The sequence below is a fragment of the Bos indicus genome, chromosome 13, assembly GCF_029378745.1.
Source record: "Bos indicus isolate NIAB-ARS_2022 breed Sahiwal x Tharparkar chromosome 13, NIAB-ARS_B.indTharparkar_mat_pri_1.0, whole genome shotgun sequence".
NCBI classification, from domain to species: domain Eukaryota; kingdom Metazoa; phylum Chordata; class Mammalia; order Artiodactyla; family Bovidae; genus Bos; species Bos indicus.
Window position 1 is genome coordinate 73,364,767 of NC_091772.1, and position 24,063 is coordinate 73,388,829.

Consider the following 24,063-nt stretch of genomic DNA (forward strand, 5'->3'; position numbering starts at 1 on the left):
GGGCCTGCGCGGACCGGAGGCGCCTAGTGCCCCGCCCTCCACGCACGCTCAGTTGGGTACCAGCGCGCAGGGAGTTTGCAGCAGCGCTGGGCATCTTGGCGTGGTATCGAGAACCCTGCAGGTGAAACTCTTAACAGGTCACTCACTGCTCGCCTAGGGTGTACATTCTACTGGGGCCTGACATTCAGTTACCTCATGTGCACATGAAGACGATAATTTCATTAATGTGATAGTGCTCTAAGGAAAACAGTAACGCCATAGAAGGTGACCACGTGGAGACTTTTTAAGTAAGAGGGATGGTAAGGCATCTCCCAGAGACTAGTAATTGAGCTGAGACCCGAGAATATAGTAGGGAATGCTGTTTCAGACGGAGGGTTAGCAAGTGCAGAGGCACCTGGGCTGGAAACTGGCACCTAGTTATCTATAGATACTGATTTTATAAATGAATGGACTGATAGGTTGATGTAAATCGCTGAGGGAAATGGGCTCGTCATCAGCCTCCTCTGACTTCACTCTATGTCCCACTTACTACTCCATTTTTTTTTTTTTTAAGTTGCTTGTTGCTACCTGTGCACATTATGCTGTTTCCCTTGCTTCCTAACCTTTGCTTATGCTCTCTTCTTCCTGGAATTCTTTTCCAAACACTATTTTTTCCTCTTGCCTAATTCTCACTGAGCCAAAAGTCAACTCAAACATCATCTCCTTTATAATCTCCCTCCTCTGCTCCTATTGCTCTCAGGTTTTATTCCTAATTTAGCTCTTATTCTGTGATTGTCGGTTGATGAAAATTCATCAATAGTCAATCTAATAAAGAAGTGGAAAATTTTACTTGAGCCAAGTTGGAGGATTGTAACCTGGGACCACCATCTCAGTTCTGAAAACTGTTCCAGACATTAGAAGTCAGGGCACAGTTATGTAAGTTTTTTGAGACAGAAGGCAACTATCATCGTGACCCCTTACAAGATCAAGAAGGAATGTTATCCTTTAAGAGAGTCTCTTGATGCTAGCAGAATGTTGCTCTTTATGGTTGAGCAGGTGTTTCTGCCAATGGGGAGGTTTGGTTGATGTGTAATGCAGATACATAATGCACAGTAGAGGGGACAGAGGAGGCCAAAGGGCAGAGAAAAACGTTTAGTTCAAGTTTTTCTTCTCCTGGGACCTCCTTGGTGGTCCAGTGGTTAAGACTCCGTGCTTCTAACGCAGAGGGCACGGGTTTGATTCCTGGTCCAGAAATTAAACTCCCACATGCTGTGTAGCACAGCAAAAAAAAAAGAAAAAAAACCACAATTCTTGTCTTGCCATAATATATGTATTTTATTTCACATCAGTTTACAGTGTTTCTTAGACTGTGAGGTCTTTAAAGGCAGTGAGCAGGTCTTATCTCTCCCCAGGCCCTGTAAGATCTGGCATGCAACATGCACTTATAAAGTTTCGTCAACAAAAACCTAGTCTCTGCTGTCAGGTATTTAGTTACACAATTGATGGTTAGGGACAGCAATTCCTACACAACCGAATCCGTGTGTACCTTTAGTTGCCCCTCTTTGTCTGAGGTTCTGCATCCTGGGATCTAAACAACCTCAAATTGTGTAACACTGTGCTGCTAAGTCACTTCAGTCGAGTTCGACTCTGTGCGACCCCATAGACGGCAGCCCACCAGGCTCCCCCGTCCCTGGGATTCTCCAGGCAAGAACACTGGAGTGAGTTGCCATTTCCTTCTCCAATGCATGAAAGTGAAACATGAAAGTGAAGTCGCTCAGTCGTGTCTGACTCTTAGCGACCCCATGGACTGCAGCCTACCAGGCTCCTCCGTCCATGGGATTTTCCAGGCAAGAGTACTGGAGTGCGCTGCCACTGCCTTCTCCGTAACACTGTAGCACACATTTGTTTTTAAAAATCCACATGGACCCATGCAGCTAAAACCCATGCTCTTTAAAGGGTCAACTATAATTATTTGTGTAAATTCATAACCCAACCAGACCTTAAACTTTCTGAGGGCTGGGTAGCCCTTTCATCTGAATCCCCTCAGTCCCGCATAAGCCCAATACAAAAGCAAAGAAAGAACACTTAGTGTGGCAGGGAAACCAGATCACTCATATACACACACACACACAAATGATAACTACTCAACAACCTCCATTTTTTACTTTCATAATTTTGCCTGAGATTCTCTGGGCCTAGAAAATGAATCAAGATTTCTCTACAGCAATCACAATAATCTCATTCTTTTACCAATGATTGGGCAAGGAGTGAGCATGTGACCCTGATCTAGCCAATGAGACAGAAGGATGTATGCTGGGTGCTTATGGGAAAGGTTTCCTTCCCAGGTAAGAGATACAGGACTTAAAATAGCCTTTTTTTTTTGCTGTTTTTCTGTTGGGTTAAGGATATGACACCTGGAGTTGTGGCAGCCATTTTGCATCTGAGTCAATAAGCACAAGGACGAAAAGCCAACATGCTGAATTGGGCCGGGGGGAATGATGAAATCGACCTTGTTGTGTCAATCAACCCTACAACCGACTCCTGGACTTCTTAGTAAAAAACAAGAAATGTGATATGGTTGGGCCACTCAAATGGCTGTTCTCTTGTTCTCTGTACATCCCCTGGCCAAACAGAGCCTGCTTCACCTAACACCCTACTTACATGACTGACCTTCCTATGTACCTGTCCCAAGCCCCAGCTAATGACAGCTTACCAAAGGGGTGGTGAGTGGCCAGCACCTTTGCTGGTTTCCTTGGTAACTAATGAGCCCACCTGAGATCAATTCCTCTGTAACTGATAATTCCCCGTTTCCCATTTGGGGAGCAAAGACTGCCACTGTGTCCTGGCTGCCATGCACTGCACATGGGGTTTTGTAGATGGCATACCAGAGGCTGCTTTGAGTAACTTTCTCTACAAGCAAACTGGGATTTTTCCATTTTCTTAATACTCATTGATGGTGGTAGCAACTGAGGATTTATGAATTTCCATACCTGTTTATGAGTTTCCATAGGAGTTGTGAGTGGAGCCGAAGCTTTGACTCTCATGCCCAAGGAGAGGGTCCAAGTGGCTGTCCAGTTTGGTAGTGCAGGCTCTGGAATTCTATCCTGGAAAAGGAAATGGCAACCCACTCCAGTATTCGTGCTTAGAAAATCCCATGGACAGAGGAGCGTGGTGGACTATCCATCTGGATTTAAATCCCCAAACCGATACTTTTAGCTATGTGAGCTCACCTCTCCGGCCTTATGAGCGTAATATTACCTGCCATAAAGTTTTAAAACTACTAAGTGAGTTAGTGGTAGTAGTAGTAATTTAGTCGCTAAGTTGTGTCCGACTCTTGTGACCCCATAGACAGTAGCCTGCCAGGCTCCTCTGTCCCTGGGATTCTCCAGGCAAGAATACTGGAGTGGGTTTCCATTTTCAGTTAGTAGTAGAGTATCGAGAACATGATAAGCAGTGGAAAATAATAGATAAGACTGGGATAGTTACAGCCTTGATATAAGGATTAAATAATATAAAATGGCAAGTACATGGTAAAAGCTTAATGTGTGCTAAATCGCTTCAGTCGTGTCCAGCTCTTTGTGACCCTATGGATTGTAGCTTGCCGGGCTCCCATGGTCATGGGATTCTCCAAGCAGGACTACTGGAGTGGGTTGCCATTCGCTCCTTCAGAGGATCTTCACCCCGAGATGTAACCCGAGTCTCTCATGTCTCCTGCACTGGCAGGCAGGGTTTTTTTTACCACTAGCGCCACCTGGGAAGCTCCAAGAGCTTAATAAATCTTGGCTATTTTTTTGTTCACAAGCTGACTCAAAGGTAAGGCTCTTACGAGGGTGGGGCAGTTTGCAGGCTGATGCTCCGTGACATCCAAGGAGACGTTATGCACGTTCCAGCGTCCACCTGGAACAAGAATTCAACCACCGAAGAACGGCAGAAAACCACAAATAGCTCCAGGGATACCGGCAGCAGCGCTTCCCACCAACAGTGTAAATTTGGCTGGTTAAGAATTGACAGTTTTTTATTAAGCCGGTTCTTCGCAGGACGTCTCAGTATCTGTGTCTGAGAAACGAGGTGGGCAGGGCCCGAGGCAGAGATGAGTTCTCGGGTCTCAGACCGAGTTTCTTGGGCGAAGTGTCGCAGAGAGACAAGGACACCAAAGCTCGAGACCTGACTAAAACTTCCTCCCGGGAGGAGCCTCCACGGTTCTGCTGTTCTAGGTCGGCGCCCCAGCGCACCACGTGACTGGTGTCAGCACCACGTGACCCGGGGCCAGCCCTCGCGGCCCCGCCCAGCTCCCGCGCAGCACGCGGCTTCCGGTAGGGGCGGAAAGCGGAAGTGTGGGACGGTCTGCTGGGCGGGATCGAGGAGGTCCCGGGGGAGGATGGAGCAGTGAACGGGTCTGGGCGGCTGCTGGCAGCGCCATGGAGACGGTGCAGCTTAGGAACCCGCCGCGCCGGTGAGGGGCCGCTGGCTAAGAAGAAGGGGATGGAGGGAGGGAAAGACGGGGACTGGCGGAGGGGAGACCCGGGCGTGCGAGCCCCCTTGGAGGGGACGGACCTGCGGGGCGAGGTGATCCGGCTGAAGGGGCACCTGCTGAATGGGGAACCTCTGGCCGGTGGGGGGTCCGGCCACGGGGGATAAACGTGGGGCTGGTTAGAGAGATCGCTTGCCGAGGCGAACATCCTGGCGGAAGGTGGGGGACAGGTGGGGAGGGCAGCTGCTGGGGGGCTGGAGACAAGTTAGGAGAGCACCTGCTGAGGGAGGGGACCGCTGGGTGAAGCCTGTCCTAGAAGGGACTCACTAAGTTAGGATGCTGAAGCCAGATGAGGACTTACGAGGGGGGTCTGGCTAAGGGGTGGGTCGGGAACTAGCAGAGAGGAGAGCTGCGCAGACTTTTCTAAGGGAGGGAGTCCCACCAGAGGTGCAGTGGGGAGGGTCTGTTGAGGGGAGAAGCTTTGCTGCCTGAGGCCGGAGGTGTGCCGTACAAGGTGGACGGTCTAGTAAGGGAGGCTTCGTGCAGGGCAGCGATTTAGATGTTTTTGGTAGTGTTCCCTCTCTAGATGATGGCATCTTTCCTTCCTGATATCCAGGATCTTCCTAATCTTCCTCACTCCCACACTGGGAGGTAGATAGAGAAATAAGAGACTGTTTTCAAGATGGGCAAATTGAGGCCCAGAAGAGTTGAGAGACAGTCGTGTGTGTTTCGTTTTTTTTTGCTCTAGGTCTGGCTCACTGGACTCAGCCAGACTGTGCCCTTTATTCAGGTCTCTATTGTTTTGTATCAGCTCCAAATCCTACTGCTCCCTGGAATTGTTTTAAGTCAAGTTCAGGGGGAGTGGTTGGTCCTAGATAGTCTGACCTCCTGAGTTGGTTGCAGTTGCATCAGTGATTTGCTCTGTGGCCCCCCGGGGGTTTTCAATCACACTGCCACATCTGGAAAAAAATGGAGAGTACAGCTTGAGGTGCCACGAAGTTTGCTTCAATTTCACAGAGCCCTCTGACTTCCTGTAGCAGAATGAGCTCTAAAGTAGGAAGTGTTCAGTGTGTGGGAGTGTGGGGCAATGGAGAGGTGAAGGAAAGGGTTTCACAGCTGGGCCTGTGCCCTTGGCTTTTTTTGAAATGCACAAACACTGCAGAAGGCAAATAGCTGGTTGGGATGGACTCATAAGTCACCCTACTGTAGTGCACCGAGTCTGAAATACAGTGACTATTGCATGCATCTAGCACTTACTGGGTGCCAGACGTTATTCTCGGGCTTCCCTGGTGGCTCAGAGGTTAAAGCGTCTGCCTCCAATGAGGTAGACCCGGGTTTGATCCCTGGGTCGGGAAGATCCCCTGGAGAAGGAAATGGTAACCCACTCCAGTATTCTTGCCTGGAGAATCCCATGGACGGAGAAGCCTGGTAGGCTACAGTCCACAGAGTCGCAAAGAGTCGGACACGACTGAGCGACTTCACCTTCACCTTCACCTTCAGATGTTACTCTCGGTGCTTTCCGTGTCTGTCATTGAACCATATGAATTTGCTGATATTTGACCATTTTTGATGTATAAAAATAGTAGTTTCATATGGTTCAGCTTAACTGTTGACTCGTTTGACCGTCACAACAATCTTATCACCTGTATCTCTGTTTTACAGGTGATGAAACTGAGGCCCAGAGAGGTTAGCGATTGGGCAGAAGTTGCACAGTTACTAAGTGACAGAGCTGGGATTTTAATCCAGGCAGTCTGGTCCAAAGTCTGTGCTCTCAGCTGTATCACTCTGATGCCTCTCTGGGAGTACCCTTGTTTCACAGGGCCTTGTGTATGTTAGCAGGTATTTGCTGTTGCACCATAGATCCAACTATAAATGGACACTGGTTATATTTCCTTCTGAAATACGTTCGTTCTTTCCTGGACGTGCTGGTTTAATTGAAGAGAGGATTAGGAATCGGAGTTTTGTTTCTGCTTTTACTTTATGCTGTACAGTCTTGGGCAAAAAAGTAAACCGTTTTGGTTTTTGACACTCACTCCTGTGCCTTTTGGATTTTAAAAATTTTATTAAATGTGCAAGAGAAAAGTGTTGCAGGGTTGAATTCTTTTTTAATATTTGAATTTATTTTAATTGGAGGATAATTACAATATTGTGATGGTTTCTGCCATACATCAGTATGAATTTGCCACAGGTGTACATGTGTCCCCTCCATCCTGAACCCTTCTCCCATGTCCCTCTCCACCCTGTCCCGCCCACGTTGTCACAGAGCACCAGCTTTGGGTGCCCTGCTTCGTCCGTTATCTGTTTTACATGTGGTAATGTATGTTTCGATGATGCTGTTCTCTGAAATCATCCCATCCTCTGCAGGGTTGAATCCTTGAATGACAGGTGCTTTCCTGCTCATCATAGCTAGTGAACTGCCTTTCGGCCAGTTAACTTTATTACCTGTGATATTAGTTTGTTAGGACTGCCATTGTTGATCTCACAGATGGCATGAGTTAACAGAAATTTATTTTCTCACAGTTCTGGAGGCTAGAAGTCTGAGGTCTAGGCATCAGCAGGGTTGTTTCTTTCAAGGCCTCGGTCCTTGGCTTGCAGATGGCTGCCCCCTTCCTGTGTCTTCACATGGCCCTCCCTCTATATCTATGTCCTCATCTCCTCTTACGAAGACACCAGTCATGTTGGATGAGGGCCCACCCATATGATGTCATTTTTACCTTAATTAGCTCTTTAAAGGCCCCATCTCTAAATACAGTCACAATCTGAGGTCTTGAGCGTTAAGACTTTAACATGAGTTTGAGGAGGTTGGGGTGGGCATGTATATTTTATTTTCATTGAAAAGCTCCATCCATTTATCTTACATATTTGTTGTAACCCATAACGAATTCTGCATGGAAAGAGTATAGGTATATATAAATAAAATGGACCTTACAAAAGTTACAAGATGGGAGAAAGAGGTTTGGGAGCTAGCCAGACCAGTGAGTAATGACTTCATGACACCCTTATTTGTGTTTGGAAAAGTACTGGTGTCTTTTCAGAGATTCAGATGGCATGTGTTCATAATAAGGGAAAGCAATCCCAAGGTAGGAAATGCTCTTTGTGTTCCTGAGTTTGATATTTGTGTGTGACTAAGAGAATGACGATGGTAAAGGGCCCACCAGGAGATGCGGGTTTGATCCCTGGGTCGGGAAGATCCCTTGGAGAAGGAAATGGCCACCCACTCCAGTATTCTTGCCTGGAGAATCCCAAGGACAGAGGAGCCTGGCAGGCTACAGTCCATGGGTCGCAAAAGAGTTGAACACGACTTAGCAACTAAACAACAACCAACAAGAAGAGAATAACGATGAAGTTGACGGTTTGCATAGGAGTTTTATGTTTTTTCACTTTCTGTTTAGTTTTTAGAAGTTTATGATTTTAAGAAGTGAGTTGCCATTAGATGCTAATAGTGTGGTGGAGTGTGTAGAGTGCGTTTCTGGGATTCTGACCATCCACGCAGCTGACTTAGGAGTGGAACATCCCCTGTTGTCTGGTCCTTGGAGGCTGTGTTGGCTAGGCCTGTTCAGTTATGGGCAAGCACTGAAACTACCGAGGACCTGGGGAAGTACAGTCGAAAGGGCTGAATCATCAGAGTTGGGCTGTTTGCTTAGAATGCTTCTTCCATGAAGACTCATGTAGAAAACATCATTGAGTCCCTTGTCAAAAGATTTTCCATAGAATTGTCATTTGTTGATAGCACAGTAATACTTTCTCGGGGCGAACTTCTTCTTAATTTTGAAACCTCATGAAGAGTGCCGAGAAAGGTTTATGATTCTCATCATTGCATTCATTAGTCCATTTAGCAAATGTTCTTATAGACCACCTCTAGGTTCAGGCACCAGAGATAAGATCCTTTAAGCCCAAGGCAAACAAAACCCCACCTAGATTGTTTTAAAGGAGCATCTGAACACTCGTATAAAGTTTGTCTGTTGAAGTATTATCAGAGGCCTGCAGCTGTCTCATGGCAGTGGCCATTTCCTTTGTTATGCCCTGGTCTCTAATAGTTGAAATAGTGAGTTTTGCTCTTTATAAACCACAAAGCCACCACTTCAAAGGAACATATCTGATCTTCCTTTACATAAGCTGTTTATAAAGCTTTATACTTGAGAAAAGAGGTATTGTCCATTGTTTATACAGTTATAAATCAATGCTTTACCCACTCCCGCCCCCCCACCCCCATTGTGAGATGGTCATTCTGATTTCTGGGTTCATAGAAATTTCACTTCTGACATTGAAGTTTCACTTCAACCCTTTTTGTTTTGAACCTGGGAGTTTTTGTGATGTCATTGGAATTTAATTTTTAGGACCTTTTGATTTTCAAAGGTCAGTGTGGTTGTTTCTTTGGTTAATTTTCAAGTCATGGCAATTATTGACCTAGAGCAGTTCTCCCTTTCTCTAGTCTGATATTTATGAAATCCTGTTAAGATTGTCTTCTTGAGATCAGCATTTACTGGAAGATAAACTTGATGCGTTCAGGTGGGTGGGGTTTTTTTTGGCTTCTCTTACGGTTTTGCCATTTTCTCCAGGAAGGTACACGTTTGTGTGCGCGTGTATTTTAGTTTATCTTTCCTCGTAAAAGCTGGTATTGTCCAGCTAGTTTAAACATTTTTCTTTACAAAGAAATTCCCAGTGGACTGCTTCCATATTTCACCGCTTCCTGAGCTCTCCTTTCTTTGTTGTCCTTTATAGTTTCAGGAAACCATGGTGTAGAACACACACATGCACGCACACAAGTGCTCCTTAGCAGACAGCTCGTCTAAGACTGTTCATAATTTTCACAGTTCTCAGTTAAAAAAACACCCTATGTTCAATTTATAACCTCATCTGTTGATCATGGTTTGTCATAGAAAAATCTGAATTATCTGGAAGTTGTGTGCAAAATCTTTGATTTTGGGGAATAGTCAGGTACACAGTCACCCCAGGAGAGTCTTGGTGAGACTATTTGAAACTTCCAGCTGTCTGGTTATTTTTTCACTTTTGATCACATCTAAGCATATACTCTCCACTTTCTGTTTCTGTGATACCTTACAGAATCCATGTATTTCAACAAAAATAAGTACCAAAGTCTTGCTAATGGAGAGCAAGATTCTTCTCCATCTTCGTTGACCTCCAGTCTAAGACCATGTTTCAGTTCATTACTAAGCTTGCATTAAGCATCTTTTCTGAACAGAGAGTTATGTCATCTTTGTTGATGGAATCTCAAGATTTAAACGGATTCTAGCTAATGCTTAGATCTACTCTGCTGCGTTTCAGCTATACAAGGACTAGTTTTCTGTCTAGATGCTCCAGTGATGGGAATCTAGGGACTCCTTAATTGCAGTCTAAACCATTTCAGAGCAGCTTTTAGTGTTAGAAAATTCTTATACCTGTGGAACTGAAGTCAGCCTCATGGTAGCTCTTAATCCTCCAGTACTGATTTTGCTCATGGAGGTGACCCGGGACACAAGTAACATTTCCACAGACCAGCCCTTCAGCTTCCCTTAAAGGCCTCTTAGCTTGCCTTTATTGGCATTTACCAGTGTAGGCTTTGCAGAGAAATTTCTCAGATGCTAATTGTAAAATAAATAATGTGTTTTGTGTTCTCTCAAGTTGCTGGTAAGTACAATGTATTTTATGCTTACATTTCTTCATTCACAGGCAGCTGAAAAAGTTGGATGAAGATAGTTTAACTAAACAACCGGAAGAAGTGTTTGATGTCTTAGAGAAACTTGGAGAAGGGTGAGTGCCCAGATGTAGGTGGACTAGTAGGTCTCAGTTTTTTTCCTGCCCCAACACCAGCAGGATGTGAACCTTTCTTATGCAATAATTTGTAAAGCTAAGGAAAAGAAAGGGAAATATTGCATATCAGCCTTGCTCTGGGTGGGGTGGGAGGTCAATTTACAGCTTGAAATGCTCTTTCTCTCATCCCCCAATCACTTCGATAGACAGAGTTAGTGATTCCTGGTCTTTTCAGTACCATGGATATCTGTTGTTTTCTCTCATACAATCTGTGATATGCATGATTATATCTATTTAACAGATAACACTAGTTTATACTTTGTTCAAGAAATTTTATTAATCAGACATACTTTAATTTTCTGTTCATAGCCTCTCAGAGATATTCAATAACTTGTTTCATTTTTTTTTTTTTAAAGGAATTCAGCATTTTAGTTAGTGCCACTTTGGGAAATACAGAAAATAAATCAAGGACTGTCACTACTTTTACAACTTCCTAAGAGATCTAGGATCCCAGGTCGGGAACTGGAGGACTTCTTGAAACACAGATTTGTGAATGAGTTTATAGAATACGAGTAGAATGATATTTCGTAATAGATAGTGACCGTCATTGGCTTTCATGATACAATAAAGGTTGTATCGTAATTTTTTATACTTTGGATATTTTTATATTTATTTCTTTTTCTGTAATGACCAAGACATTAAAATATTAGACACCCTTTCCTAAGTTTTCGTTGTTCATTTTTGAATAGGTAATCAAGTCACATGATTCAAGATTTGAAAGGCATAAAAAATGGCCTGAAAAAAATCTGCCTCTTATCTATCTCAGCCACCCAGAAGCAACCAGTATAGCAGTTTTTTATGTATTTCTCAGAGGTAGTTTATGCATAAGCCTGTAAATGTGTGGGTGTGTGTTTCTGTATTATGTAAAATCTCTTGGAAGTAATTCTGGTTCAAGAGAAGAGCTGAAATGTTAGTTTATGAAAATGTCTATTGTCTAATTAGTGTTTGTTCTTTACAATCAGCTTTTATATGTCATAAGTTTATTTTGGAGTCAGTGTTATTTATGCTTAATATAGATAACAAATGCTAAACCCAATCCTGGATTACATGGAATAGGATTTCATGGATTACCTCCTTGTGAAAAACATTAGTCATCATCTTTTTGTAAGTTGGAAAAATATTGTTTGGAATGAAGCAAGAAATCAAGCAGAGAAGGGAAGTAAAAGATGACAACAGCTGCGCTACTAAAAGACAAGTGCTCAATGAATCTGAACCTACAAGTTGACTTGGCATCCTTAAAGGTACGGGGAAAGAAAATCCAGTCCTGCTATGACTTTTGCCTGCCGTTTTCAACTCTAGCTTGATATCCTCGGTATTTTCCTCCATGTAGTGAGTCCAAGGCCCTTAATCTAACCATGCTCACAGGTTATACTTAAAATAAGATCAAGAGTGGTAGGCATAATTGACTAGGTGTGTAACTGACTTGTTTTATTTTTAATGAAAGTGTGTTACAGTAGTAAGAACATAGACTCTGCAGGTTGATGAACATCTTGAAGCTTCACAAGCCTCAGCTATGAAGTGAGGATATTACCATCTCCCTCATAGGATTATGTTGAGTATTACATGAGATAATCAGACTAAAGTACAGTACAGTGCTTGTCACCTAATAAGGGCGTGGTAAATGGCAACTATTACTTTATTTTTAAATATATCAATTGAAGCATTTTTCAGATCTTATCTTGCCCAATCAAAGTTAAATCTTAAGTCTTAAAGTGTATTTAGATGTTCTTGTGGCTCAGACGGTAAAGCGTCTGCCTACAATGCGGGAGACCCAGGTTCAATCCCTGGGTTAGGAGGATCCCTTGGAGAAGGAAATGGCAACCCACGTCAGTATTCTTGCCTGGAAAATCCCATGGACGGAGGAGCCTGGTAGGCTACAGTCAGTCCATGGGGTCGCAAAGAGCCGGACACGACTGAGCAAATTCACTTTCACTTATATGTCTTGAAGGGAGCTCTGTTTGGGTGGATTGGGTTTGAGGAATGTCAAAAGAAAACTACAGACAGAGAGTGATCAGAAATATAATGTAAGGAGAAACTAAGCTAATTATGATTATTTTAAATTACATTTTAGATCTGTGGATGTCTTCTTTAAGGACCTTGGAAATTTCCCTGTAAATCTATCACCAGAAAGAAAATAAAGAAAGCTTCAGATCTTCACATGTTATCATCATATTGTTTTAAATGTTACCACAAGTGCTTGGATTTCTGTCATCCTGACTGAATGAGCCTGAGCAAGCTTCATTTAATCAGCCGAATCCTGAAGGAAGACCTGAACTGCGCTTCCTTCCTGAACACAAAAGACCACGCCATGGTTCTGGAGACTGAATGCGTTGTGACCTCTCATGGACTTGGACCTAACGTAATGAGCTCTGGCTAAAGGATTCTATCGGATTCCCAAGACTGCCGCCATTCTGTATTTTGAGGAAATCGTGGATCTGTGGCAGAGCAGGGCCAAAGCTCCAAACCAGAATGGATGGACAGCCCTCAGAAAGTGTTTTGAATTAGAGCTTTCACCTTTCTTCCTTCTGTTGTATTTAAAGTTTTACCCATTGATTCATTTAAATTTTTAATCAGGGGAGAAGAGCAAAAACATTTTGTGCATAGTTTGGTAACTAGTGAGTGATATGGTTAAGACTGATACCTGGTTAATTTGGCCTCAGATAGTGTCTAATTTCTGTTTCTCTGCATTGACCCTTGCCTTGCAGAGCATGTGTGAAGCACCTCCTTTGTGGTATTACTTGTTTTGTTCTCTGCCAGTTAAAATGTAGTGTTTTTTTGTAGAGAGTCAGGTCTTGAACTTACCTTCAGCCAGGGGTTCTTGCTGAAGCCTTCTAAATTGTACTCTAAGTGCAGTCTGGAATTGTGAATCTTAATTGTTCATATGAGCTCTTGGAGTTTTCTTGGCTGTCAAGATAGCATAGTGAGGTGTGGAGGGTGTCTAGTCAAGATTTCTCAGTGCATGCAGGAACCTCTCCTTTCCATTTCAAATATATAAGAATAATGAATGAAAATTAGTTTTTTAAAATATAAGAATACATAGCCAGCTATAGACCAGGGATAGAAAAGATAGTTATCATAGTAATAGGAAAGTAAAGCATGCCATGTTGTTTTCGGGAGATTGGGCTTCCTGCAGGAAATTTTTGTATCAGTTGCCTGTGGCCTGGGGAAAAAGAGGGACTATTCTGACTATAGGAACTGGGCCTGGAGTGTATTCAGGTATGGTGTCTTGAGGGCTGAAAACCCTAAATCCTAATGCAAGACCTAGTTTAATCGATAACTGAGCTAAGGGAATCATGAAACCATCATGATGTCATGAAATGCTCAAGAACAGTGAACACTGTATAGAAAAGAATCATTCAAAGTAAAATGAAACCCATATGAGGAAATCCAGTGCCATTAAATAATCAACAGACGTAACAAGTAGGAAATTCCCACCCAAGGAAATAGAAATAATGGAGCAGTCTGGAATTTCATGTTTACAATTTTCAAAAAGATAAAAGGAGGGAATAAAATCCTTAAAAGACAAACACAAAATTATTAACATAAACAGCCCCATGAGAAAGAAACAGCTGAGGGGCCTGACAATGAAAACTACAACAATTGAAGTTCTAATGCCCAGTAAATTGCAAAAGCTGTCAACTGGACAAACTGAAAAGAGAATTTGGGAGTTGAAAGCTAGAAATGAGACTGATCACAAAATGCAAGACGGAAATGCAGTGTTGGAAACTAGGGAGACAGCATGGATTGACAAGGTCCACTCTAGGTCCAGTAGGAGCTCTAGAAGAAAGTTGGAAGAGACAGGAAATAAAGAGATAATACTAAGAAATTTCCAGACTTGAAGAAAGACATACGCCTGCAGACTGAAGAAGTTTATGAAGTGCCGAATAAATCGGCTTCTAGTTATAGTAAAATTACAGAATGTGAAGGATAAAGAGGCAGTCTTAAAATTACGGGAGAGATTGCCCATGATTACCCATGAAAAATGATAACCCGATGAGAATTGACTTCTCTACAACAATAGAAGCTGATAAACTACAGTACAAGTGCTGAGAGAAAGCTGTTGTCAAAGAAGAATTCTATATCCAGCAAAACTCATTCCAAAGTGAAGATGAAATAAAGAACTTTTTTACACATATGGGACCTAGGGCAGTGGTCCCCAGCAGTTTTGGCACCAGGGACCAGTTTCATATAGGACGGTTTTTCCAGGGACCGGGAATGAGGGGAATGGTTTTAGAATGATTCAAGCATATTGAATTTATTATTCACTTTACTTCTCATCTGTGGCAATCTCAGGCTATTCTGCCTTGACTTTAGGTAGGATTTGTGCTCCCGTGTGAATCTAATGCCACTGCTGATCTGACAGGAAGCAAAGCTCAGGTGGTCATGCACGCATTGGGGAGCGGCTGCAAATACAGATGGAGCTTCACTCACTCACTTGCCCTCCACCAGTCACCTCCTGCTGTGCAACCTGGTTCCTATCAGGGAGTTGGGGACCCCTGACCTAGGGTATCAAGAATAAATTTGGATGAAAGTTACAGACTACCCAACCAATAGTGGCTAACCAGTAAGGGCATTTAATAACTAGCAGAAAAATCTGGGGGTGAAAGATTCCAGAATGGCTAAGTGTTTGATAACAATTTAGCATTTGTGTAAGTCTCACAGTCTCAAGATGGCCACTTCAGAAGCAGGAAAGGAAGTGGCAGGAGAAAATGGGCCACCTTGTTTGCTTCTTTTTTTTTATCAGGGAAGAAGGTCTTTCCCAGGGACCCTTCTAAAGAATTCCTCTCAGATTTCACTGGTCTGTGTACTAGGTCTTAGACTTACTGCTAGTTCAGTCACTGGCAGAAAGGGATCAGAATTCTGGGACTGGCTTGGACCACCAGCCTTTATCTCCTGGGACCAAGCATTTGGTCACAAAGATTTGCTTACAAATCTTGGGGTTATCTTATCAAGGAAGATAAGGCAAGGCATGTTTCCCGTGGATCTTAGTTCCCTGACTAGGGATCGAACCTGCATCCCCTGCATGGGAAGACACAGTCATAACCACTGGCCCACCAAGGAAGTCCCCCTTTCTTTTTTTCATTATACTTTTGTGGTTATTCACAACTGGCTAAAACCCTCCTTTTTCTTGATTGGAGGGACCAGAGTAAGGTAGCAGTTTTGTTTTTTGGTAGCAGTTTCTTTTGTCTTGTGCATAAGATACATGATGGCAGCTTTTTCCAGTGGCCAAGGAAGAAGAGGCAGTGGTTGGATCTTCCACACATGGTCAGTGGTTGTCTTTCCCTTGCAAAAAATAAGTTTTAGGCAACATTTAAATATCATTATATTAGTTTTGCCAATGAAAAAGTCTGATGGAATGGAAATTTTTTATGTGCTTTGCATAGACATTAAAAAAAACTTTTGTGTGACTTTCACATTGAAACAATCCTTGAGTAGCATTTTGTTAGCTAGAGCACTCAGCTACTTTGATGTATTAGGTGCTGTTATTTTGATCTTTCTTTTCACCAAGGGAGTATGAAGAAACAGGTGTGTTTGGAAACTATGAAAGACAGTTTGCTCATTATTTCACTGACAGCCATCCAGGATTTAAGTGAAAATACAATCTATGTAAGATAATGATAATGATATCTCATTTAACCATTGCAATTCTCTTGTAATGTTGTTGTCATTTTACAGGTGAGAAAATTGAGGTACGAGGTTAATAATATGTCTGATATGTAGTACTGTAATAATGTGGATAAGTTGTGGTGGTAGGACTCCAGCCCTAGGTCTTTAGATTCTAAATGTCTTGCTCTTATAGCCCCCAAATTGAAAGGCTACCCAACCTTTTATTTATCTTGACAATAAACTCTTAAGGGCAGATGAAGTGAAAGATAAAAAGAGTTAAAGAGGAGTAAAAATTTCCCAATATTTTAAAGATTATTGCGAGTAAGAGGAGCAAGGACTAAAAGACCTTGTGATGCTAGAATGAGTGCAAGAAAAAGAAGACCCCTCCCATGGATTTTTGCCCCGATACGAATGTAGAGAGAATATAGGCTTTTTTTTTTTTTTTTTTTTTAAGAATATAGGCTTTGTGTTCTGACACTCCTGGATGCGTATCTTGGACTGACTGCTTATTTATCACTTAATGTAACCTTGGGCAAGTCGTGTAACTTCTCTGAACCTTTTCTCATTTGCCTGTAAAATAGAGATAATGACCCTTTCATGGCTTTTCTGTAAGGGTGAACCTCAGAGGATGCTGCTTCCAGCAGACAGCAGATGTGGTAGCTACTGTCCTTATGACTGTTATTTCATACTCATACATTCAGTAAACTTTAAATGGGAAGTTTATAAGATGGTAGTTCTCTTAAGGACAGTTTTCCCCCAAAGTATCAATACTTTAGCTATCTCAGTTTTGCAAGTGTAGCTAAGTACTTATGTCTTGGGCACCTGGGGATGTAAATTAGAATGGTGAGTTGTTTGTATTTAAGCACTTTTTAATCTCTTGGCTTGTTTTGACTTTGTAAGTATCCTTGTCGCCCCAATTACAGGTCCTATGGCAGCGTGTACAAAGCTATTCATAAAGAGACCGGTCAGATTGTTGCTATTAAGCAAGTTCCTGTGGAATCAGACCTGCAGGAGATAATCAAAGAAATCTCTATCATGCAGCAATGTGACAGGTAAAGGCTTATGGTGTTGCTATGAAGATAATAACAGTTTTGAATTTGCCGTAATTTAGAGTTTGACTCCTAGAATTGCATCGACTTAGATATTTTGCAAAAGGGAGAGTTTAGTGGACTTACTACACATTTCTTTTCAGAAAAAAAAATGGTGAAAAAGTTTGTGTGTTTCAGCAGCTAAACTTTCAGAGTTTCTATTTCTGCACTGTTTTGTTTTGTTTCAGTTTAGCCCGTTTCAAAACTAGGAAGAAGAGGCAAAAGGCAGAAGGTGGTGCTGGCTAGCCGTTGTTTTTTTTTTTTTTTTTTTGATAATGATCTCTCTTACTTCCTTCTGAGAAAACATTTCTACAGACAGCTCAGAAGAGATAGTTCAAATGCTTTTACTTCCAGAAACCTTAGGTCTTAGCAAAAGGTCCTATGAAAAGAGAACACTTGTTCATATATTACTGTTCTGTCCCTTCCTTCACAAGTTTAAGAAACTATTCCAGTTGAGAGTAGTTAAGTGTTTTAATTTTGAGGAACTAAGATTTGTCAAATGCTGCAAGCAGGAAGTCGGGCCAGCAGGCGACCGCAGAAATGCACGTGGTTTGCCCCGAATTTCCATGACAACATGGTGGGGTCACTTCAGGGGAGCAGGCTTCCTCAGTTCAGATTGAGAAACACAAACTGAGGGGCTGGGGTAGGTCCTGGGAGTTGAGAATGACAAAGTCTTGCAGCCCAAGCCTGTCTTCATCCTTCTGAAGCTCTTTGGGTCACCAGATCAACTCAGTCTCTCCTGTTGGTAAAGCTTAAGATAGATGGGGCTACCTGCTAGGCATTTTGCCCAGGAGCCCTTAAGTCTTGTAGACTTCTGAGTGCAATCACTTCTGTTCTCCCCACCTTTCTTTTTTTACTTTTCAGGAGTAAATTTGTTAAAGATTTTTTTATATAGGCTATGTTTTTGAAGTGTTAGTTGCTCGGTTGTGTCTGACTCTCTGCAACCCCGTGGACGGTAGCCTGCCAGGCTTCTCTGTCCAAGGAATTCTCCAGGCAAGATACTGGAGTGGGTTTTCATTTCCTTCTCCAGGGCATCTTCCTGATCCAGAAATCGAACCCAGGTCTCACGCAGTCCAGCCAGATTCTTTACCATCTCAGCCACCAGGGAAGCCCTAGACCATGTTTATAAAACCTTTATTGAATTTGTTACAATACTGCTTCTGTTTTATGTTTTGGTGCTTTGGCCATGAGACACGTTCCCCATGGATCTTAGTTCCCCAACTAGAGATCGAACCTGCATCCCCTGCTTTGGAAGAAACAGTCTTAACCACTGGACCACCAATAAAGTCCCCCCCTTTTTTTTTTTCATGATACTTTTGTGGTTACTCTCAACTGGCTAAAACCCTCCTTTTTCTTGTTTGGAAGGACCAGAGTAAGGTAGCAGTTTTTTTTTGTTTTGTTTTGTTTTCTTTTCTTTTTGGTAGCAGTTTCTTTTGTCTTGTGCGTAAGATATATGACGGCAGCTCTTTCCAGTGGGCAAGTTGGACTTTGCCACTTTTGATAGGCTGTGTAAGAGCTGTGTTTCAAACACAGTGTACGCATGTCTCTAAAGATGAGGGATTTCAAAGAGCCTACTCTGTGCTAAACATCATAAGGAATACAGAGAAATACAGGGCAGCACGCTTGTCCTCCTGGAGTTTGCAGACTGTAGTTGGACAGGCCAGGCTTATATAGTTGATGATGCATGATGGTATAGGATATATTCCAGCAGTGAATACCTGGCAGTAATTGCCTTATGGAGACAGTACTATAGAAATACTATAGAAATTCAGAGACGGCAGCACAGATGTGGTGATATGTATCTTAAGAGAGTTATTCATCCATTTCTTCATTAATATGCATTTTGCATGTGTGTGTGTGTTTTCCTGATATCCTGTCATTTTGGCATGTTTCCCAAGGATGAAGGGGCATTTGAAATTTTGAGAGTTAGATCAGCTGAGTTGGTTTTTGCCTCTTCCGTTACTACATTGTGCAATATTACTTAGCTCTGATAATGATCTAGCTAGGTAGAGCTGGTAGCTTCAGAAGACACATTCTTTTTTTTTTTTTAATTATTTCATTTTAAAGGGATTTTGACTTTTTCCTGAAATCTTTCTTCAAGATTCTATATTTCAGGTCTGATTCTGAATATTTTTCCCTTACAATAGATTGTAGTGTAGTTTTATTTTTCCTTATTACAAAGTATATGTGACTTCTTGGGAAAATGCAAATAAGAAAGGAAAACCACATTTTCCTTTGGAGAGATAATCATTGTTAAATACTCCTTGGCATACATGTCCTTCCGTATGTCTTTTTGGAGTTATACTGTGCTGTCTGTTATGTAACCTGCATTTTTTGTTTGTTTTTTGGTAAGCAGAATCTTCTCATCAAGTATTCTTCTATTACATTTTCCATGGACTTGTGGTTATTCCTTTATACGGATATATCATTATTTCTTAAATAAACTCCCTAATGTCAGACATTTGGATGGTATCTAAATTTTCAGTTTTTTAAGCAGTTCTGTGACCATGGTAACTCTTTCTTTTTGAAATCTGTGTGTCTTTTCTTAGGGTGAGGTGCAGACTTAGAAACGCTGGGTTAAGGAACCTACACAGTTTTTGCACCGCTGTTATTTACTGCCCTCCAGAAATCAATACTACTTTAATTTCTTACCAAGAGGGTGCCCGTTTGAACCTTAAACATAAATAACTGATCTTTGGAGCTGAGAAATGGATTTTCACGTATTTTACAGCATGAATTCATAGGGATGTTTGAAGGTTGTTCCACTGATTAGTATTGTCTCTCTCCCTAGCCCTCATGTAGTCAAATATTACGGCAGTTACTTTAAGAACACAGACTTGTGGATCGTGATGGAGTACTGTGGGGCTGGTTCTGTATCTGATATTATTCGATTACGAAATAAAACGGTAAGTTTACCTTCTGGAATCATGCAGCTGTGCTGGGTTCTCACACTGTCTTCTTTTCTTTGCCCTGTATTCATGCACACTCTCCTACTAATGTATCTAGACAGATGGCTGTTGCATCTCCCCCTTTCCATGGTTCTTTCCCCTCTCTGCTTTTTGATGTCTACTAAATGTGGCAGTTTCAATACCAACCAACCTAGTCCAGTGAAGTGGTTTACTTGTTTCTTACTGGGGGAAAAATGACTATCAAATCTTAGCTAGGTCATGAGTTCTTTTTTATTTTTTGGCTCTGCCAGCTTTTCTCTCGTTGCAGCAAGTGGGGGCTACTTTCTAGTTGCAGAGCACAAGCGTCTCATTGCGGTGGCTTTTCTTGTTGCGGAGCACGCGCTCTAAGGCGCGTGGGCTTTAGTAGTGTCGGCTCTCATGCTCCAGAGCACAGGCTCAGTAGTTGTGCTGCATGGACTTGGTTGCCCCATGGCATGTGGGATCTTCCTGGATCAGGGATTGATCCTGTGTCTCCTGCAATGGTGGGCAGATTCTCCACCACGGAGCCACCAGGAAAGCCCAGCAATGAGTTCTGAGTGTTTAAAGTTGGTTGGGTTTTCTCCTTCTACCCAGGTGTTCACAGGTTAACTTCCACTAAGTCCTCCTCATCAGATTCCTCTCTGTGAAAGATAGTGTGCTGTTACTGTGGTGGCTGGGAGAAAAGCTAGGAGTCATGGTTTCTAGTTGCAGTTCAGTTGCGTAAACTCTTTGTTTATTCATTTAGTAAGTATTTCTAGAACACTGATCTAGGCCTTTGGGATCCAGTAGTCAGTAGAACAATGTCCCTGCTCTTGTAGAAGTGCATTTTCTAGTTATTAAACCCCATGAATTCTTCCATGCCTTAATGTATCGTTTGATTTTTGTGACACTCTTGAAAAAAGATGATTTGCCTATTTTTCTAGATTGAGAAACTGAGATTCAGAGACATTACTAGATAACTTGCCTAAGTCATACTGAGGAAGTAGAGCCAAGGCTAAAGACTAGATCTTTCTAAACCCAAATCATGTATTTTTTGCACCACTGCCTATTCTCTTCTAATTATGAGTTGTTTGTCATGAGGGGTACTGATTCAAAGTCTGTTGATTGAGTTTGTTTAGAACTGGGCTGGGATCAGCACAGAGTCAGCATTGGACTGATCAGGTATTCTGTGTCAGTCTCCTGCATTTTTGCTTACATTTATTCATCATCGTTTAACAGATATTTTTTTCAGGACCTACTATGTGCCAGGAGGCTTTCTTGGTGCTGGAATTCAGTAGTAACCTAATCAAAGGCATTTTAAAATGGAGTTCACGTGTGTAATAGGGAAGACGTCACATGAATAGGTGTACAGATTATGTATAGTATGTGAGATGGTGATAGTGTTGCATTAAGCTATAAGCAGGATAAGGGGACGGAGAAGGCAATGGCACCCCACTCCAGTACTCTTGCCTGGAAAATCCCATGGACGGAGGAGCCTGATGGGCTGCAGTCCATGGAGTCGCTAAGAGTCGGACACAACTGAGCGACTTCACTTTCACTTTTCACTTTCATGCATTGGAGAAGGAAATGGCAACCCACTCCAGTGTTCTTGCCTGGAGAATCCCAGGGACGGGGGAGCCTGGTGGGCTGCCGTCTCTGGGGTCGCACAGAGTCAGACATGACTGAAGCGACTTAGCAGCACCAGCAGCAGGATAAGGGGATAGAGAATGATCTAGAAGTGGAGGGAGCTAGCAAAGGCCTCTCTGATTTCCTAATGAGGTGACATTTGAGCAGAGGCAATGACGTAAGGAACCATCTCATCCAGAAATCTGGTTGAAGGGCACTGCAGGCAAAGAGAACAGATAAAAGGGCCCAGAAGTGGGAGTGTGTTTAGAGTGTTTGAGGAACAGCAGGGAAGCCTATGTGGCTGAAACAGGATGAAGAGGTAGAAAGTGGTAGAAGATGAAGGTAGCTGGGAGCCAGATAGGGTGAGGCCTTAGTGAGGACTGGCTCTCATTCTGAGTGACTTAGGAAGCCATGGGGATTTTGAGCAGATATTGAACTGAATCTTAGTTGCAACATGTGGGATCTAGTTCCCTGACCAGGGATCGAACCCAGGCTCCCTGTGTTGGGAGAGCAGAGTCTTATGGACTGAAACACCAGGGAAGTCCCTGGCTTATATTTTAAAAGGTTAGTTATGGCTGCTGTGTGGACTATACATTCTATAAGGTTAAGGGCAGAAGCAGCGAGACCCATTAGGAGATTATTAGAATAATTCAGGCAAGGCATGATGGTGGTTTAAATCAGGGTGAACCCAGAGGATATAATTGCATATAGTTTGAAGATAGAGAAGAGTCAAGGATGACTTCAAGATTTTTGACCAGAGCAGCTAGAAGAATTAAATTGCCTTTTACTGAGAGAAGAACGTGTGAAGAATAGAGTAGGTGGGTGGTATGGAAAGGGGTAGGGTGGTGGTAAAAATAAAGAATTTGATTTTGACATGTTATGCTTATGATGCTTGTTAGGTATTCAGCTGGTGTGGGAAGATATATAAATCTGATTTTTGGGGAGAGATCTGGCCTGGAAATATAACTTTGGGAGTAGTCAGCATAGCAATGGTACTGCTGCTGCTGCTGCTGCTAAGTCGCTTCAGTCATGTCCAACTCTGTGTGACCCCATAGACGGCAGCCCACCAGGCTCCCCAGTCCCTGGGATTCTCGAAGCAAGAGCACTGGAGTAGGGTGCCCTTGTCTTCTCCGCAATGGTACTATAAGCTGTCAAATGCTATTTTACACCTTGAATAAGATCTTATTTATAGTCTAGAAGAGGAGTTTGAATCGAAATTTTTTCTCCTTTTTCAAATGTGCTGATGTAAACTAATAGAATTTTAATTTCTCATTTTTTCAGTTAACAGAAGATGAAATAGCTACAATATTACAGTCAACACTTAAGGGACTGGAATATCTTCATTTTATGAGAAAAATACACCGAGATATCAAAGCAGGAAATATTTTGCTCAATACAGAAGGTCATGCAAAACTTGCAGATTTTGGGGTAGCAGGTCAACTTACAGTAAGTGAACGTGTTACTTGTGTTGGTAACTTTCAGGTCTTTCTTGAGAACTGTTCTTTTTCATTATTTATTTAAAAGTGTAATATTTGATATAATTGTGTTTTAAAAAATTAAAGAATGTGCCAATAGGTTACAAATGAGCTGGTAGATTATTTTAGATCCTTTCCTGGGGCTCAGGTACCATAGTTTAACTCTGTTTAGCTTGAAAAAAAATAAAAGCTAAAGCAAGAAATGATAGAGTGGACGTTTAAATTCTTTTGGTCTACATCATCATATTTACAAAAGGAATAAAAATTAAATCTAATCAGCTTTCCTTGAATAAGACATAATGTCATCTCATTCAGCCTTTAGGTAGCAGTTGGCATCTGCTTTACTGAAAGCATGCTCCTCATTTGGTTCCAAAACACAGGCTCTTGATTTTCCTCCTACCTCAGTAGTGCATGGCAATGAAAAACACTATGCTTTCAAAACAGGATGTCTAAAATTATCTGATTTTGTAAAATACATGAGATGTGTGAAATATGTGTAGAAAACCGAGTTCTAGACAGATCTATACAAAAATTTGCAGCAATGTCATGTATCAGGTTTCTTGGGTAGTAGGAGCAGGAGGAGAAGGGGACGACAGAGGATGAGATGGCTGGATGGCATCACCGACTCGATGGACGTGAGTCTGGGTGAACTCTGGGAGTTGGTGATGGACAGGAAGGCCTGGTGTGCTGCGATTCATGGGGTTGCAAAGAGTCGGACACGACTGAGCGATTGAACTGAACTGAACTGAACTGGGTCGTAGAAAGCTATATGCATATATAGTTTTTTTAGAGCTGTATCGTGTGGATTTTTTATTTTTAAAAAATTTAAATGAAAAACAATTAAAAAATTGCTTTGATGTTATTTAAAAAAAAACCACCACCACCACCTCAGGAACTTACTCCATATTGTGATTTGTGGGCCCTTCAAAAGATTTTGTTGTTAACACATAAGTAAACAATACCAAACAGTATTACCTAAATTACAATCTTAATAAGGAAACCAAATTGAAAAGAAAAATTCTTTTGGTGCTGTGTAAAAGATATTATAAATTTAAAGTATCAGTTGTTTTTAGTAATTGATGGTTTTCACAGAAATAGAA

General features: G+C 42.1%; 1 protein-coding gene across 2 annotated transcripts in view; it reads left to right on the plus strand.

The window, feature by feature from the left end:
* The first annotated feature begins 4,296 nt into the window (after nt 1–4,296).
* The window catches only part of STK4 (serine/threonine kinase 4), a 90,405-nt gene continuing 70,638 nt past the window's right edge, over nt 4,297–24,063 (plus strand). For both annotated transcript variants that reach the window (XM_019972452.2, XM_070801740.1), the window contains exons 1-5: nt 4,297–4,432; nt 10,121–10,201; nt 16,792–16,920; nt 19,748–19,862; nt 22,770–22,934. In XM_019972452.2, the coding sequence (XP_019828011.2) occupies nt 4,398–4,432; nt 10,121–10,201; nt 16,792–16,920; nt 19,748–19,862; nt 22,770–22,934 (525 nt within the window). In that variant the 5' untranslated portion in view covers nt 4,297–4,397. The remainder of the gene's footprint in view (nt 4,433–10,120; nt 10,202–16,791; nt 16,921–19,747; nt 19,863–22,769; nt 22,935–24,063) is intronic.